The 16761-nt window shown below is 51.9% G+C and overlaps 2 protein-coding genes across 9 annotated transcripts in view; one reads left to right on the top strand and one right to left on the bottom strand.

The window, feature by feature from the left end:
- Window positions 1-4575, top strand: part of TCERG1 (transcription elongation regulator 1) — a 30389-nt gene extending 25814 nt beyond the window's left edge. For all 7 annotated transcript variants that reach the window (XM_051794216.1, XM_051794214.1, XM_051794213.1 and 4 more), the window contains 6 exons: window positions 188-352; window positions 1069-1251; window positions 1720-1899; window positions 2555-2638; window positions 2895-2995; window positions 3378-4575. In XM_051794216.1, the coding sequence (XP_051650176.1) occupies window positions 188-352; window positions 1069-1251; window positions 1720-1899; window positions 2555-2638; window positions 2895-2995; window positions 3378-3579 (915 nt within the window). In that variant the 3' untranslated portion in view covers window positions 3580-4575. The remainder of the gene's footprint in view (window positions 1-187; window positions 353-1068; window positions 1252-1719; window positions 1900-2554; window positions 2639-2894; window positions 2996-3377) is intronic.
- A 1418-nt stretch (window positions 4576-5993) lies between these two features.
- Window positions 5994-16761, bottom strand: part of PPP2R2B (protein phosphatase 2 regulatory subunit Bbeta) — a 65883-nt gene continuing 55115 nt past the window's right edge. For both annotated transcript variants that reach the window (XM_051794224.1, XM_051794225.1), the window contains 5 exons: window positions 13908-14085; window positions 12528-12692; window positions 9173-9342; window positions 8535-8626; window positions 5994-8011 (listed from right to left, as the gene is read on the bottom strand). In XM_051794224.1, coding sequence (XP_051650184.1) covers window positions 7732-8011; window positions 8535-8626; window positions 9173-9342; window positions 12528-12692; window positions 13908-14085 — 885 coding nt within the window. In that variant the 3' untranslated portion in view covers window positions 5994-7731. The remainder of the gene's footprint in view (window positions 8012-8534; window positions 8627-9172; window positions 9343-12527; window positions 12693-13907; window positions 14086-16761) is intronic.

The raw sequence follows: 16761 nt of genomic DNA, 5'->3' as shown, positions 1-16761 counted from the left end.
AGTGAATTTGGGCTGCAGTTATGGCTGAATTCAGAGTTTTAGTAATTTCTCTAAATTGCAATGGTATGTAATGTTAATATGCTCCCTCTGATGGAGGTAAGTCGACTCCTTTTTTCATAAGAGCAAACTGTGGGATATCAAAGTGTCTTTCTCAAGCGTTGTCTTTCTGTTTCTATCTGTACAACAGATCAAAATGGACTTCTTTGAGCTGCTGGCAAACCACCACCTGGACAGTCAGTCTCGCTGGAGCAAAGTGAAGGACAAAGTGGAGACTGACCCGCGGTACAAGGCGGTGGACAGCTCCTCACAGAGGGAGGACCTGTTCAAGCAGTACATCGAGAAAATAGCCAAGGTCAGCAGGGAGCACGGGGAACGTGGCTGGGGGTGTGCTGTGGGAAGACTGATCCTTGCTGAACAGAGATCAGTGCAGAGTTACTGTGCTGGTACCCCAGCATGGCAGCTTGGAACTTAGAAGTTCTGTCCCTGGTGGGGTGTGTGTGGGACCTGCGTGCACACACACACAATATCTGGGAGAATTTATCCCTCAGAGACTCCTGTGAAGCCATTGGTTGGAAAATTGGCTGTAAAACTTCAGAAACTACAGACACCACATTGATTACTTCCTCCTAGGATGGGCAGCGTTTCCCTTGCCGTGATTTTTCCCTATGAGCTGAGCTTCCTTCAGGGATCTGTGTTCATGCATAGTTCTTTCACTGCTGCTTCTTTCTTAGTCCAGTATTCCTACCTTTCTCTTCCAGGCAATTAATGGTTGAGTATGTAAAACTGGGCCAACAGTGATCACCCTGTCCCCCCTTATTCTGAGTTTGTTGCTGAACACAATGTGCTTCTGGGAATAGTTCTGTGACCAAGCTTGCCTCTCCCCTGTGTAAACCCTGTAATGCTACAGCACAACTCTTGAAGCAAAATCTTGTAATCCATGGATCCCAAATCCCTTCGAAGTATTTTGTTCCAAGCTGCCTTCAGTTTGATAACCCTTTAGTTGGCTTGCCTGTCTAATGAAAGGTGTTGTGTTGTTTTTATTGAGAAAGCTTTGTTCCTGCATTTCAGAACTTAGATTCTGAGAAGGAGAAGGAGCTGGAGCGACAGGCGCGGATCGAGGCGAGCCTGCGGGAGCGAGAGCGGGAGGTGCAGAAAGCGCGCTCGGAGCAGACCAAGGAGATCGATCGGGAGCGGGAGCAGCACAAGCGGGAAGAGGCCATACAGAACTTCAAAGCGCTGCTCTCGGACATGGTGAGGCACGGACAGGCCCCTCGGCTGGTCAGGGCAGGCTTAGGTTGGTGCTCCCTGTGAAAGCCTTTTGGCATTTGGAGCTCAGCTTATACAGAGATGGAATCTCATTGAGGTTTTTGGCAGAGCTCCCGTTGTCTCTGGAAATAATAATCTAGGATGCCTTTCCAAGCACTCAGGTGAACATAGGGTGTTACACACAGAGGAGAGAGTGCTGGAATCTTCTGGTTTTGAGAATGCTCAGCCGGGTCAGTGGGGCATCTCCATCTGCTTCGATGCAGAGGGATTCCTTCTGCCACTGCCTGTTCAGTGTTCGTGGGGCACCTGCTACAGTCTCCTCTTAAAAGCTGGGGGTTTATCTTTCATTTTAACCTTAACTTCAAACAAGATAAATAATAAAAAAATAAGGATGTAAGAATTATCAATGGACTTTAGAAAAACTGGTCTAAAAGCAAATCATCTCTGGCTCAGGTGCGCTCTTCAGACGTGTCCTGGTCTGACACCAGGAGGACCCTGCGCAAAGATCACCGCTGGGAGTCGGGGTCCCTGCTCGAGAGAGAGGAGAAAGAGAAGCTCTTTAACGAACACATTGAGGCACTTACCAAAAAGAAGAGGGAACACTTCAGGCAACTTCTGGATGAAACTTCAGCGGTAAGAGCTGCTGATGTTCAAACTGAAAATCTTTGCAGCCCATCGGGGTTTCTCTTTTTGTGTTTTTCTTTCAGATATCCAGGGTGTTTGCTTTAGTGACCATAGTATAGTCTTACGCAGTTCATCTGTTTTGATCTCCTACTTTATCTAGTGCTGCCAAACATGAACTTTTAGCCTGCTCATGCTGTGGAATCCATCCCTGATTTTGTGCATTTGGGGGTTTAGTGAGGCTTGCTTTCTTTTAGTTCTGTGCTAACTTCAGGCAGCTTTCACTTAACCTGGAAGTTTTTACCTCCTTTTTAGTGCATTAGTTAATTTAGTTTAGAGGCAGATTTTCTGAAGGTAACTTTTAACAACACATTCATATACATGAATATGTGCTAGAAAAAGACTTTGGGAAGTAAATGATATTTGGAGGACCTTGACCTGAAAAATGCCATCTCAAAATACAAAGGAAAAGCCAGTATATACAATCTACTAGTTAAAAATACAAATGTAATAGTATGAATAAGCAAAACCCAACACTTAAATACAGCAGCAACTTTCTCAGTGGACTTGGGAGATACTTAAAGGCTTCAGTGGTAGCAGTGTTTGCATTCTGTATTCTTAGAATCTAATTTTCTTTTAATTTAACTATTTTTGTTTCTTTTGAAAGATAACTTTAACATCAACATGGAAGGAAGTGAAAAAAATCATTAAAGAAGATCCAAGGTGCATTAAATTCTCTTCGAGTGACAGGGTAAGTGGTTTGTGTTGTTCTTGCCAACTTCCAGTGTGGTGTAGGGTACAGAGAAGTGAGCTGGTGGCTGCTGCACTGGGCTGTACTCTGTGTGAATGCAGATGTTAGAGATGTTACATACAATTTGTGAAAAATTAAAATGTAAAGATAAGGAAAAGTGTAATTAACGTGTAATTGTTGCTGGTGTTCAGTGTGTTCAGTTGCAGGAAGTACTGGAGCTGCATTCAGTGATTTGATTTTAACTTTTATCTTCCAGAAAAAGCAAAGGGAGTTTGAGGAATACATCCGAGACAAATACATCACTGCCAAAGCTGACTTCCGGACGCTGCTCAAAGAGACCAAATTCATCACCTACAGGTGGGGACTGTGATGCCAGCGCAGGACTTGGCTTTTTTTGTGCTTTGCCATATAAAAAGCAGCAAACTGATGTCTAATTTGATAACTTAGTTGATAAACAAGTTGATGTCTAAGTTCCTTAAGTCTTTCATGGTGCTTAATTAATGCGGCACAAGTGTAGGCAACGAGCCTTTGTCTCCTGTGCCCAGAGCACTGCTACGTGCCTAGTCCCAACCTAATGGGACAACTTTCTAGCTCAGAAAAAGGCCAGGTCCCTGCACCCTTCCCTGCCTGGCCTGTCCCTGTGCTTCCTTATGGTGGGGCAGCCTTCCCTGAGCCCGAGCAGGGGGGATCCTGGTTTCTCGGACTATGCTCCAGTGATAATTCTCTCGCTTACTTTCAGATCCAAAAAGCTGATCCAGGAGTCCGATCAGCACCTGAAGGACGTGGAGAAGATCCTGCAGAACGACAAGCGGTACCTGGTGCTGGACTGTGTGCCGGAGGAGCGGCGCAAGCTCATCGTGTCCTACGTGGATGACCTGGACCGGCGCGGGCCGCCCCCGCCGCCCACCGCCTCCGAGCCCACACGGAGAACCACGAAATAGTTACGGAATGCTCCTAATCCAAGGGTGTCTGTTAAATCCAAACGCTTGCATGAGCCATCTGTCAGGTTACACACATCCATTGCCGTGAATATATTCAAACATCTGAGGAGCAGAGGCAGGAGCAGCTTTTGTGAACATAAAATGGTCTCTGGGGAGGGAAACAACAACAAAGCCCCACGTTAAAGGTATTTATGAGTTAATTGGGGCATGACTGATAAATCCCAAGGTGTGGGGCTGTTTGGTGACTGCAGGTCTCGGGGCGGGGTGTGTGAGGTGTGGATGTCTGGTACCTGGGGCTTTCCTCTCAGCACTGTCATACGTGTGAGTCCCAGGCGTGATCACGTCGTGGTTTGAGCGTGTCCTACGTGTGTGCCACAAGCTGCCTCATGGTTCCTGCAGTCCCTGGCTGTGGAGGTGACATGCTCTGATAGCTTAAATTATTGATCACAGCCTGCCCTGGAAACACCGGTCCCAGTTCTCTGCTTCCACCCTTGGGAATGGAACTAAATCCGTTAAAGCCAGGGTTAGAGCTGAGCGGAGAATTGGGACTCAGAGACGAACCCAGGTTTGTTCACAGGCTGCTCTGTTCCTGCCCCCAGCCATCAATTAGCAGCAGTCAGGTTGCTCTGCCCAAGTGAAGATCTGTCTAATAACTTTTGCTCAAAGCTGGAAACACTTGGTGCATCCCAGAGGTGACCGAGCAGGCCAGGACGGTTGTATAAACACATTTTTATTTACGATAAAGTGATCTTTACATACTCTGGATTAGACTGTGGATTCCCTCTCTGGGCAATTCTTGTAAACTATACTCCTGTTTTGAATGTTAAACTTGTGTTTCTAAAGTTTAATTTTGAAAATGTTGGGATTGTTCAGTTTATGTATTTGAACTACAATAAACCAACCCTTTTTATATATGGATTGTACAGGCCTAATCCCGATTTCTGTTGAATTTTGCTGGACTTGTGAATTTATGAGTAAAGCAAACAACTGAAGTGATACCGCCTACATTCTTGGATGTGTTTGGCAGAACAGGGCCCGTGGCACTGAGCAGTGTGGGGTCAGTGTGTGGGCAAGGGAGGTGAGCAGAATGATACTCTCCTTTAGTGCTTTCATCTGTTGCTTGAATGTGAGCTGGCAGGGCTGGCAGAGCCAAAGTTTCTTCTGCTGCTTCTGTGTTTGATGTGGGTCTCTTCCCCTGGCCGAGGGCTGGGGAAGGAGCCCCTTCTTCCCTGAGAAAGTGGTGTTTTTTTTTTTTTTGTCAGCAGTTGGTGTTCATGGCCAGGGGTAGGACTTGCAGGCTGAACATCAAGAGAGAAGGGTTGTTGTTTCACAAAGACTGGGAGAGCCTGGAGGGATTTGTGCTGCTGATGGTGGAACATGGGAATGGGATTTCCTCTCACTTGGTGTGGCCCGGCAGGAAGCCGTGTGTTTCTTATGGCTGTTTTAGAATATGGTTAACTCATTAAATGAATGAGATGGCTATTAATTTTAATTGATCTGGTTTATGGAGACCAGATGTTCATTAACATTTATTTATCTGCTTATTCTGTGGATAAAGCAATCACACCCACAGGCTGGGCCCTGGGGCGGGGAATGCTGCTGCTGGAGGATGTGTGGGTGATGTGTGACACCACAGAGCTGGTCCCCCCTGGCAGCCCCTCAGGCAGGGTCCCCTGTGTCCCCAAAGGCAGGAACAGCCTGTGGGAACCTCATTCAGAGAGAAGGTTGGGTTTAAAGGATGCTGGCAAATTTCCCAGCACCATTCCTGTCACAGCCCAGCAGCTCCCCTGGCTGGCCCTGCCCTTGGGCTGCTGCTGTGGCCAAGCACTTAGAGCAGGGCAGAGGTGAAATCCAAGCAAGCTTGAGGAAGGGAAAGAAACTCTATTTTTGAAAAGCCAGACTCATTTCTGCCTTGTGGAGCAACCAGGCTCAGCAACCCAGGACATGCTGCAACCCACAGAGCAGAGCCAGGGCTGGATCTATGCTGCTTCAATTGATTAAGGTCCCATAGTTAATGTGGAGGTAAAAGAGTGTCTGAGGAACATGTCCCTGACAGCACAGTTTGTGCCCTGCAGCTGCTAATTAAAGGCTGCTGTTTAAATTCATCAGCAGGAACAGCCCAGAATTAGGACAGGGATTGTGGGGGGAACCAGCAGCTCCTTGCAGGGCTGCGCGTACCGAGGTTTGTGCTGTTGAGTGGGGGACGTCCAGGTGCTCCCACTCCCCACGTTCCACAGGGCCCCACGTCCCACACCCTCAGAGGGACCCAGAGAATCCCTGGGGTCTCAGGGACCCCTCAGCCATCCCTCATCAGCACAGGACTGGCAGCCACCTTCAGACCAGGGGCCCTTGGACCCTGCAGAGCCACTGTCCCCCACGCGCGAGAGGCACAACAGGCAGCGACTCCACACAGACACGTTTGGGACAACTTTACTTCTGACACCGCAGCGCAGGCTTTCCTTACAGAACCAAAAAAGAGCGTTTTCTTAAAAAATGGTTCATTTACTCTTGCTATTTTATTTTATCATTTCATTTAAAAAAAAAAGTTACTCCTGAAAGCCATCCCTTGGAATAAATCCATAAGCCAGTGCACTTTGTTTTTGCCTTGGGATGGCTCCTCCGAAGGTGGTGTGCGGGGCCAGGACATCCCAGCAGCTCCTCACCCCGAGGGGTCCCTGCGGCTGCCCAGCTCCTGGTTTTCCAGGCAGTCCGTGCGCTCCATGGGTGTGCAGCAGTTCATCTCCCTGGTCGGGACACTCCAGGATCCTTGCAGAGAGGCTGTCCCGGAGGCACCTGGCCCTCGGCGAGCCGTGTCCCGGCCCCTCCAGGCGATGGGTGCTGGGGGTGCCCACTGCCCCCACAGGAGGGATGGCAGCAGGGTCACCCCTGCAGAGCCACTGCCAAAGTGACAGTGTTGGATTTTATATTGACTTCGTTTATTCATTTGCTTCTTGCTGCAGGAGCAGTTTTCTGATTTATGGAAAATCCAGTCGTCTTTTTTTTTTTTTAATTGAACAGTTGCTCAAGTAAAAGAGGGACCTGGCCAATCTGTAGAGTAGAAAGAGGCAGCCTCGCCATGCAGAGAGAAAGAGTTACTGGTTTTATTATTATTATCATTGTTATTATAATGTAGGACCGCAGACAGCCTCTCTCTGACACAGTCAGGGGCTAACAGCAATATACGGTTGGATTCTTCTTTAGAAGGTCATAAATTAGCAACTTATACTTTATCTTTTAAAAAAATTGAATAAATAAATAAATTAATTAAAAAAGAAAGAGAGAGAGAGAGAGAGAGAGAGAAAGAGAGAGAGAGAGAGAGAGTCAGTCACGACATGCAAGAGCTCACAACAGAATGAGGAAAATGACCAAAGCAAAGCCCAGAACTGCAGCAGAGCCCAGGGTCGGTTTGGTTTGCGATCAATGCAGGTCGGAAGCATCGTTTATAAAGGTATTTCATATACCAAAGAAGGCACCACAGTATCTACAAAGCCAAATCCTCAGGAGGGGTCTGGGGGTGAGGGGGCAGCCTGGCTGGAGCAGACAGATCTGAGGGTGCAGCACATCCCCCCCCCCTTAAGCTCGTCCATTGCAAAACTGAACTCTTCCATTTTACGTTTGGTTTTGCTGTCTCTGTTGTTAAAACACAAAATAATTGTAATAAAAGACAAATGTGGAAAATGGCAAAGGGAGGCGACGTTCCAATCTTCAACACAAGAGGTGGAATATTTCTGGGATCAAGTTTAAAACAATTGGAGAGGGATCACTGTCACCAGAGCTGCCCAGGGGTCACAGTGTGTTAGCCCCACACCCTCCTCCCCTGCCAACAGCCCCCCCTGCATCACCCCCTCGGCCATCAGTGGAGGGTCACTGCCACCCCACTGCTGCCTGGGGACATAGGATAGCCGAGCCTGACACTCCCAACCACGTCTCAGCTCTCCCTGTGTAAATCTGGTGTCTTGTGGGGTGCCCCCCGTGGCCCTGGGCCGGGGTGCCCCAGTGCTCCTCTGCACAACCGCGATCTGCAGAGCAGGAACTGAACAGAGAACAGGAAGGAAAGGAAAAAAAAAAAAAAAGAAAGAAAGAAAAGAAACAGTTGAAACCATGTGTTTACTGGTATCAGTACATGAGACTCCTAAAGAACACCTGGTCCTCCTAGTTAACCTTGTCCTGGAATATGTACAGGTTGTTCGTGGCTGCCACGGCGATGATGTTCTCGGAGGGGTGCCAAGCTGTGTGCAGGATCTTTTTGCTAAAGTCCAGACTGTCCACGCTGATCTCGTCTTTCCTGCGCTTGCCGCCCACACAGACCTTGCGGGGCTTGAGGATGGCGCGGGGTTTGCTGTTCTCCCGCGACGCCTCCAGCGTCACGTCACGCTTGGTGTTGCGGTCGAACATGCGGAAGAAGTTGTTGTAGGAGCCGGTCATGATGACACTGTGAGGGGGAAGGACAGATGATTTTCACACCTTTTCGGAGGCAAACTGCTGGTGACCAAGAGGCAGATTGAACATTCAGAGGCATAATGAGATCTGGTAAGAACTGGAATTTGGCTCAGGCCCAGTTGCGCCTCGTCAGCTCGCTCTGATGGCTCAGACAAAAAAAATCTGTCAGCCCTGCCAGGTCAGGCAGCCTCGAACACTTCCTGTCGCCTGGCTCAGTGTGAGTCACACCTGGATACTCATCATCCCCAGATTTTGGCACTCTGGAGCTAAACTTATCACCACGCTTCTCCAGCTGTGGGAGACAGCTGATCCCATCCAGGAGAGAGTGGGACCCTCAGACAACCCCAACAAGACTCACGTACAGCCTGCAGGTACAGGTAGTCCCTCTTGCACCTCTCCAGACCCTGCACCCAGCCAAAGGCCAGGGAAGGGGCTGCCAGGGGCTGTGGAACCCCTCATCCCACCCCAAATTGAGCATCCCTGGGCCGGACGCAGCCCCACCACCACACACTCACCTGTCGGACCCGTTCCAGACGCACTCGAACTTGTCGAAGATGCAGTCGTTCTCGTAGAGCGAGCAGAGCTTGCTCCGCAGGTAGTCATGGACCTGCCAGCAGGAGGGATGGGATGAGCTCCCCACATTGACCAGCACAGCACAGTGACTGGCAGACCCAGCCCTGAGATCACTGGGAGCTGATGGACCCAGCCCAGGCCCACACTCGCCACAGCCAAGCTGGCAGCATTGGGCACTGCCTGGCACCCTGTGCCCTGCCACAGCCACCCTTCTCCTTTGAAAACCTCCAGCCACACTCCACATATGGCTTGGACAGCACTGGGCAGTGGTACATCCCCTGGCAGAGGGCGGCAGGACAGGGCTATTGCTCTGCACAAGGCCTCCCACCTGGCTGTCCCAGCCACCAGCACCTGAGCTTCCCCTCCTTACCCACCCGCAGCCTGGGGATGTGCTGACAGCTCAGCCAGCCACTCAAGCCCATATTTAACAACTCTTCATTTGCTTTCCACCATCTAAAGGCACAAAGCTCCCACCCAGCAGGTGTGTACCTGCCACTCCGAACGTCAGCCCAGGCCATGGCTCAGGAAGGAGCTCAGTGGGTGTCCAATCACTCTAGGTGCCTGGCCGTGCCACACTCACCTGGTAGGTCTCAATGGGCCGGTTCTCCATGTTCAAGTCCCACACCTTGACAGTGAGGTAGTCCCGGGTCATGATGTACCTCCCACTGTGGCTGAATTTGACATCGGAGATTGAGGAGATGATCTCAGAAAAAAATGAGCGGTTACTCGGGTCTTCAGGCTCTTCAAAAACTGTGGAAGAGGAAAGGACAAGCCCCGGCATCAGCCGAGGCAGAAGCTCCCTGATCCCAGGCCAGGGACCTGCCACCCTGTCCCAGCACCGTGGGAAGCTCCTGGGATGGAAGCAGGTATCCCTGGAACTACACTGCCATATGCAGGAAGGATCAGTGGAGACTGATCCTACGGACAGCCCAGGAACCTGGACCCCTATCACGGCACCTCTGCTCTCCAGGAATTGGCAGGCAGCGTAACTGACATCAATGTAAATATTTTATAGCCACTGCAACCTACAGATTTGATCTGATCAGTCTTTGAATAAATCCCAGGTTGAAGGAGATCAATAAAGTTCCAAATTAAATATATTTACGGATTTGAAAGTGACATCAGTGCCCTGACCAGGGTCCGACAAAGGCAATGCCAGGGGTGCCAACACACACACACAGAGGTGATGTCAGGACAGGGGTCTCAACACACAGGTGGTGCTGCCCAGTCCCCAGGTGGGTCTGTGAACCAAAGCTGGCAGCCAGGCAGGGCAGGGGCTTGGGGCAGCTATTTTTGCTTCGAGCTGAAGGCTTTTGTGTGGCTTTGCTCCTGCTGCAGAAGCAGATCTGGGCTGCTGAGCTCATGGAAAGGATTTCTGAGCACTAATTCTCTCTTACACAACAAACCTATTTTCTCTGGCACCAAGCGGGCGCTGCCCTGCCCACTTCGGCTCCCTCTGCCAGCCCTCCCTCCTTCCCAGCCCCCTCACTGTGGCGACCTGATTGAACCCTGAGATGGCTCCGAAGGGCTGCACGGCCCGTGGAGTGATCCTGCTCCTCGGGGGACCGACAGCCTCTCCATCCCGTGCCTGGGAAGCAGCAGCAGCAGTGCCAAGTCTGGCTGGGGCTCCCCCAAAGGCAGCAATGCCAGTCCACCGACAGGGACGGGAGGAGGGATTGTGGCAGGGACACTCCTGCAATGCTGGAGAGTGAAGGTGCAGCTGTGAGTTGCCTGATCACAGCAGCTTCTTATTTCTACCCGAAGCTGAAGCTGCTTTCAGCTAAGAACAGCCGTTCAGCAGCGCTGCAGCAGCGCAGTCAGCAGGGCAAGGACGAGGCAGAGCAGGTCCCGAGGGAAGGGGGCTGTGCCTGGAGCCTGCGGTTCAGGAGCTTGGCAGGTACAATCACAGGTGGCTCCTTAAAAACAAGTGGAAAGCCCGATGCCTTTTGCTAAAGGGAAATAACTGTAGAACCCCCAGCGGGGCTTTTCCTCACTTTCCCACATCTTTTCCAAAAAGGATTGCTTTTGCTGGCATTACCAGCTGCTCCTGGGATCCCAGTCTCCCCTCTGGCTTCCCCTGGTGCTTCAGATAATGCACAGGATTCCCATGTGCCTGCTGAGCCAGGGCAGGTATCCCCTCACAGGGCCACTGCTCCTCTGAGTGCTACAGCACATGGCTCTTCACAGAGTGTCCCCACAGAGAGGACATTCCTATCAGCTCCTCACATCCTCACAGAGTGTTCGTTCCTATCTAAGCTGCTGTTCCCTCAGGCCAGCTCCACACCAGGGTAACACAGATGTCAGAGAGGAGCTTCAAATAATGTGGGCAAACAAACCTTAATAAGAGAAGCACCAAGTCAGAGCTGCCCCAAGCAGTGACTGCACCATCTACATAAACCTGACAGGATGTGCAGAGCAGTTTTATTAAATATTGACAGTTATTAAATGTCTCCATTGGAGGATTCGCTCTGAAAGCCAATGTTGCTTTTCATTTTGAACTTTGATGAACTGTCTCAATTTCGACTCCCACATCTGCTGAACCACAATTGACTGCAGCTGATGCTTCGGAGGGATGGAGGGGAATCAATCAGGAGATGTCATGGGAGAGGTCACACCAAGTGGGATGCACCACCGCCAGTGTGTTGCTGAGGGCTGGTGGGACCAGGCAGTGCCCAAACAAAGGGAAATGCTGGGGGCTTCTGCTGCTGAAGTGTCAGGAAAATGAATTTTGTTTGCTCCTTAATTGTATTATGATTTTCAGCTGGGAACCGTTGCTGTCAGACTGTAAACCATGGCTGGGAAACACAGGGACAGACCAGGTGTGTTTTCCTCAGCATTTGGGAATACTGCCATTCAGTATTTCCCAAACTACCACCAGCAATGTGAGCTTTCCTCTGTCTGCTTTACTCTGGGTTAAAAACAGGTATTGGACTGCAACTGTGGCTCAGGATCCCAGAAGCAGCAGCTGGGGTGTAATTCCCTACCACACCAGGAGACCTAAACCCAAACACAGCCAGGGGCTTGCTGGAGGCAGGTTGTTAGTGGGGGGCTGCAGTCAGCTGCACCTAGTTTGTGCATCTTGTCCTTGCAATGTGATCAAACTCTGAATACTGAAAGTCTCCTTAACTTCCCATGGGATACTGACCGCTTTCTGAAGCAAACTCACAGAAGAAGAGGAGACACAGGGGTTTGGCTGCCCAGGGACGTAGCACAGCGGCCCAGGGCTCTGCCACACCTCGTTATCTCTAAGGCAGGTACCAAACTCCTTCAGTCTGTCCCACCTCTGTGTCTGATTTTCAACACTGTGCCCAGCACGGGACTGCCTTCCAGGAGCTGCCAGGGCACAATGAGCAGCAGCAGGTATTCGCCAGCCCACTCGTGAATGCCATGGTGTTCGTGCCTATGTTCCACTGAGGAGTTGCTGACAAGGAGAATATTCCCCATAAGCACCACCTGACATGTGCAGGCTGAGCCAGGATCGGCTGTGCTGGACACAGCAGCTCATCCATCCCCACAGGTCCCACTTACTCCGAACTTCAAGGGGGCTTTTCTGCCCCTCCTGACCCCTGTGGCATCAACCACAGCTGACAACAGGACCCGGGGCTGTTCAGGCAAACAGCCTGAAGGAATACAGTGATCCCTGTCTCTGGCATTGACAGCTCAGTAGTTGCTGTGCACTGACATTCCCACGACCCTTTGAACCCAAACCATCACCATGGTGGGTTTAACCTGCTCCCCGAAAGGTGTGGAGCCAGGACACAGGGGAAGCTGCTCCTCCTGGGGACAGGCAGGATGTGTGAGGGTGGGTGGCCATGGGGACCAGAGCCTGGCACAGCAGGGGGAGAGGAGACAAGGTGGTAGGGCAGACCCAAGCCCAGGTGGTTCTCCACACTCCCTTTTTCGTGCTCCTTTAACCCAAGGGGCCCCGCACTCACACTTGGCGTGGCGGTCGCAGAGGGCGGCGGTGCGCATGTCACACAGCCGGATGGTGCCTTTGCTGCTGCTGTACACGAAGGTGTTGCAGTGGTGCGGGTGGAACTCGGCGGCCGTGATCACCTCCGTCAGCTCCTCCATGTTGGCGGGCTTGATGTCCACGATGTCTGGCAGGGCGAGTCAAGGAGCCCACACAGCCCAGATCAAACCCCACTCCTCCCAGGGGGTCTCCTCCCACCCCTGCTCCTGCTGATGTCCCTGGGCACGGGGGCTCCCCCTCGCCCCAGGCAAACGGGGTGTTCCCGGGTGGCAGCACCATCCTGGGGCAAAACTGCAGCATAGAGAGGGCCCAGCTCCCACCAGTGCAGGGGAAAGCCAACATCCAACACATTTTCTCTTCAGCTGGGAACCCCAGCTCTGGTACCACAGCCAGGAGACCCTCTGCGGGGCACAAAACCTAATTTGTCCATCCGCCCCAGGCCAGAATAAACATCTTTTATTGCAGCGTGGCGGCTCAAAACCCAGGGCATAACAGCCAACAGAAAACCCCCTCTAAGTCCCTGGGGCCATCTGAACTCCCTGAGGATTGACCCAGATTTAGTTCTTCTCCATCTCTGAAAAAAAGCAGGCACTGCAGCCCTACTTTCCCACACCCACTCTGAGCTCCCACAGCCACACGCCTGTGACTGCTGAAATCCTCTCCAGCTGCCTAAACTGTGCCCCAGGGATTTCTCGGCAGGAAACACCATATAAATATCACTGATGATTAGTGCCCCGTGTTATTATTTCCGATGCAGCTGTTACAAGGGTGACTGGTACGACCTCATTTGTACGGCGGTGACTGGCAGCCTGTCACCTGCTGCAGGGTATAACGGGGACCGCACCATTAGTGTCTCCATCTTCCCCAAGGCATCTGTCTCCTCCACCACCTGCAGATCCCCCTCCCTCCACCCACCCCACCAGACCCTGCAGGTAAATTCAGAAACGTGTCACCCTCACGGCAGGTGACAGCAGCAGCCGTGGCGATGCCAGCTGAGCCCCGTGCCGTGGAGGGAGCGGCTTGGTGTGATGGCTGGATGTGCTCAAGGGATGTGCTGGCAGCAGAGGCAGAGATGAGAGGGCAGTGCCTTGGCAATGACACCTGGGACTGGGGACCTTGGGCACTCTGCCGTCAGGTGCACAGCAGGCAGCACTATTTCATACTCCTGAGCCCAGGCCAGCCTTGCCAGAGGGTGAAGCTCCTGTACTGAGGCACCAAGATCGGGTGCGGAGCCGAGCAAGCCATTGCACTGCCTGGTCACTAACCCCCACAGGCACGGGCACAGCCCTGGCCCTCATCAGAATCCAGGGCTGTCCTCAGGGCCATGTGCACCAAAGGATACTAAAACTTTGATTTGTGATTTCAAAATTCCACAGGTTTATCCTCAGGTCATCCGCTGACATGTAGGTCTCGTAGTCGCTGTTGACGGAGATGGAGTTGATGTGGTAGGTGTGTGCGTTGGCAAACACCCTCCGGGGAGTGGCCTCCACCATCAGGTCCATGGGCCGGAGCACGGGGACCTGCAGGATGGGGAGCAGAGCATCAGCACCAAGGGACAGGGTCTGGTCATTCCCCCCAACTCATGCCAGCACCTGGCGTGGGGGGACACCCCCACAGCATCCCACAGAGTTCTGGCTGCCAGCGCTCCATCCTACCTGCCTAACAGACTCTCTCTAGGAAAACCTAATGCCTTCTCAAACAAAACCAAAAGCCTTCTAATTTTGAGAGAGGCTCCAGGATGCTTAGACCACAGTGAAGCAGCAAGAGCCCAGTAAACCAGGCTCTGATCTCGCTGCAGCAAGTGCTCCAGCTTTGAAACAAAAAAACAACCAAAAAACTTCTGCCTCGTTTTGTCACTGATAGCTGGGACCTGATATTCCTGTAGCATTTCTAACAGAAATGCATTTCTTGAGAGAGCCAGGTCAGCACAAGTTTTCCTTTAACCTTTCTGCATTTGCCTCACAGCAAACTGACGGAAGTAGGAGATGAAAAGGGACAGAGCGAGGGACACATAGGCAAGGGCAGAGGGAAGGACCAGGGACAGAGCTGCCTTTAGATGAATCAGCATAACCCAGAGGGGATGGGGAGATGCAGTAGGGACCATGTGTGTGAGGAGTGGGGTCAGTAATAACTTCGGACACAACGCTTTGAAGGAAACTTAATACACCAGGAATGTGTCAGTCCGTGCTCCTGCTCGCCAGTGAGCTGTTCCCTCCAGCTACTTCATTACTTTTATTATCTGTGTGCTGCCTGAAGAGATTTCCCATGGCTGCAGAGGTGGGGATGGGAGTGACAGCCAGCTCGAGTGACACGAGAGCACTGGCGCTGCCAGCTCAGAGCCTGAGCCTAATGTGACGAGCCTGCCTGCTAATTCCACCTGACACAGCCAATGATGCATCGTTTGCGCTGACGGACTCTGCTCAGCCAGCTGGAGACGGGGGACAGCGGCTCCAGGACCACAGGGACCGGCTGTCAGCCTGACCGTCGGGAACACGATGGCTGTGCAAAGAGAAAGGGTTCAGCAGCTTCACCGAGCCTGGCTGGACATGAAAACAAGCACAGAGAAGGCTTGTCAGGGGATTCTGCTCAGCGAGATGGCTCTGTGAGACCCGGTACAGCTCGTGGTCAGACCTGGGCTGGTCCCCATCCCCAATCCAGGCAATCCTGGGCTGATCCCAGCATCACAGGCGCCTGCAGCTCCCAGTGCCCCAGCACAATTCCCTACTTGTTCCTACATGGCAGCCACTCAACCACGGTGGTACAACAAACTCCTCAGCCAAGAACATTCTCCACGTTACTTCAGAGCCAAATCCTGGGGAGACTTCTTTTATGCCTGGGACTTGGCCCATTCCCAGACAAAACCCCACGAGAGCAACAAACCTGGTCATGCATGACTGGTTTGTTAAGGCAGGGATTTTTATCTGCTACTGTGGGAAGAATCTGCACTGAAATATGGAAACCAGCACACCCACATGCTGCAAGCTTTTGCTTAAGGGTATCAGCAATCAGGATTTAACCCTGAAAGGACTTTGAGGCAGGAGCAGCCAGGAATGTACCAGGAGCACATATTGGTTTGAAAAGCTCATCCCCCAACAGTGGGATCCTGCAGCGCAGGGAACCCTGGCTTGGGATGGCTGAAGGGAGCAGCTGCCCAGCCCTCAGCTGCAGTGGAGAGGGAACATCAACAAATGGGGCAATGTGACAGCAACTGGAACTGGGTCTTATGCTTTTTTGAAGCAGGCACAGGCTGAGTCAGCGTCTGCCCAACCAACCTGACTCTATCAGCAGTGCCATGGCAATCCTCAACAGCAGAGGCCTCCTCACACATCCCTGCTCCAGCTCCGGAGCCCACCTCAGGGCAGGCTCTGGTGTCACACACACCCATTATTAAAGGGTAATTCAGTGTAACAAAGCGCATCAAGTACACAGAAAGACTGTCAAATAAAATAAAGCACTAATAAATTCAATTACTTTCTCTTTTCAGGAAGGGGGGAATTCCAGTCATTTTTCATTTAAAACAAAATATGTCTTAATTTTTCTTCCTGCCTTTAGCAGGCACCCCCTGCAGAAGAGACATCCCACTCACTCCAGGCACACATGACACTTGATCCCTCTCCCTGTGTCTGGCGAAGGCTTCCCCGAGCTTATGAGACACTAACCTGCCCTTGAGCTGTAAAACTCATTTACTCTGTGGCTGGGGTGGAGGGAGCTGGCCTTCCCACCACTGCTACTGTGCATCCTCCTGCCACCTCCAGCCCTGAGCGAAGGACCACAGCGCCGGGGATGTGTCAGTAATTGCCCCTGTCCCCATCAGGCTTCCCCTTTCATTGTCTGTCGTGTCGGCTGTCACCGGATGCTCCCTGCGGAAAAGCTCCGCGTGGCCGAGCTCTCCGTGTCATCCACAGTGCTGTGATGGACGTGGCCTGCAGAGCCACAGAGATTCGGTGCTTCTCAGGAACGCCTCATCCTCTGCCCAGAGGTGCCACGTGGCAGCAGAGTTAGCAAAGCACAGGTCAATACATGGGGGAAAGGATCAAGGGCTCAGCTCCTGGGACAAACAGTCGCAAACCTCCCAAAGCCCACAGCCAACGTGTGCCGGGTTTGAGCTGCCCTGCACTGGGGGTCAGGTGGGGACATGGACCTCCCACACAGCCCCACAGAGGGAAGGGACCCAACAACCCACATGCAAAGGGAAA

The sequence above is a fragment of the Manacus candei genome, unplaced genomic scaffold, assembly GCF_025592945.1.
Source record: "Manacus candei isolate 608988 ecotype Guabito, Panama unplaced genomic scaffold, ASM2559294v1 h1tg000037l, whole genome shotgun sequence".
NCBI classification, from domain to species: Eukaryota; Metazoa; Chordata; class Aves; order Passeriformes; family Pipridae; genus Manacus; species Manacus candei.
This window is presented reverse-complemented; position numbering and strand designations above follow the sequence as displayed.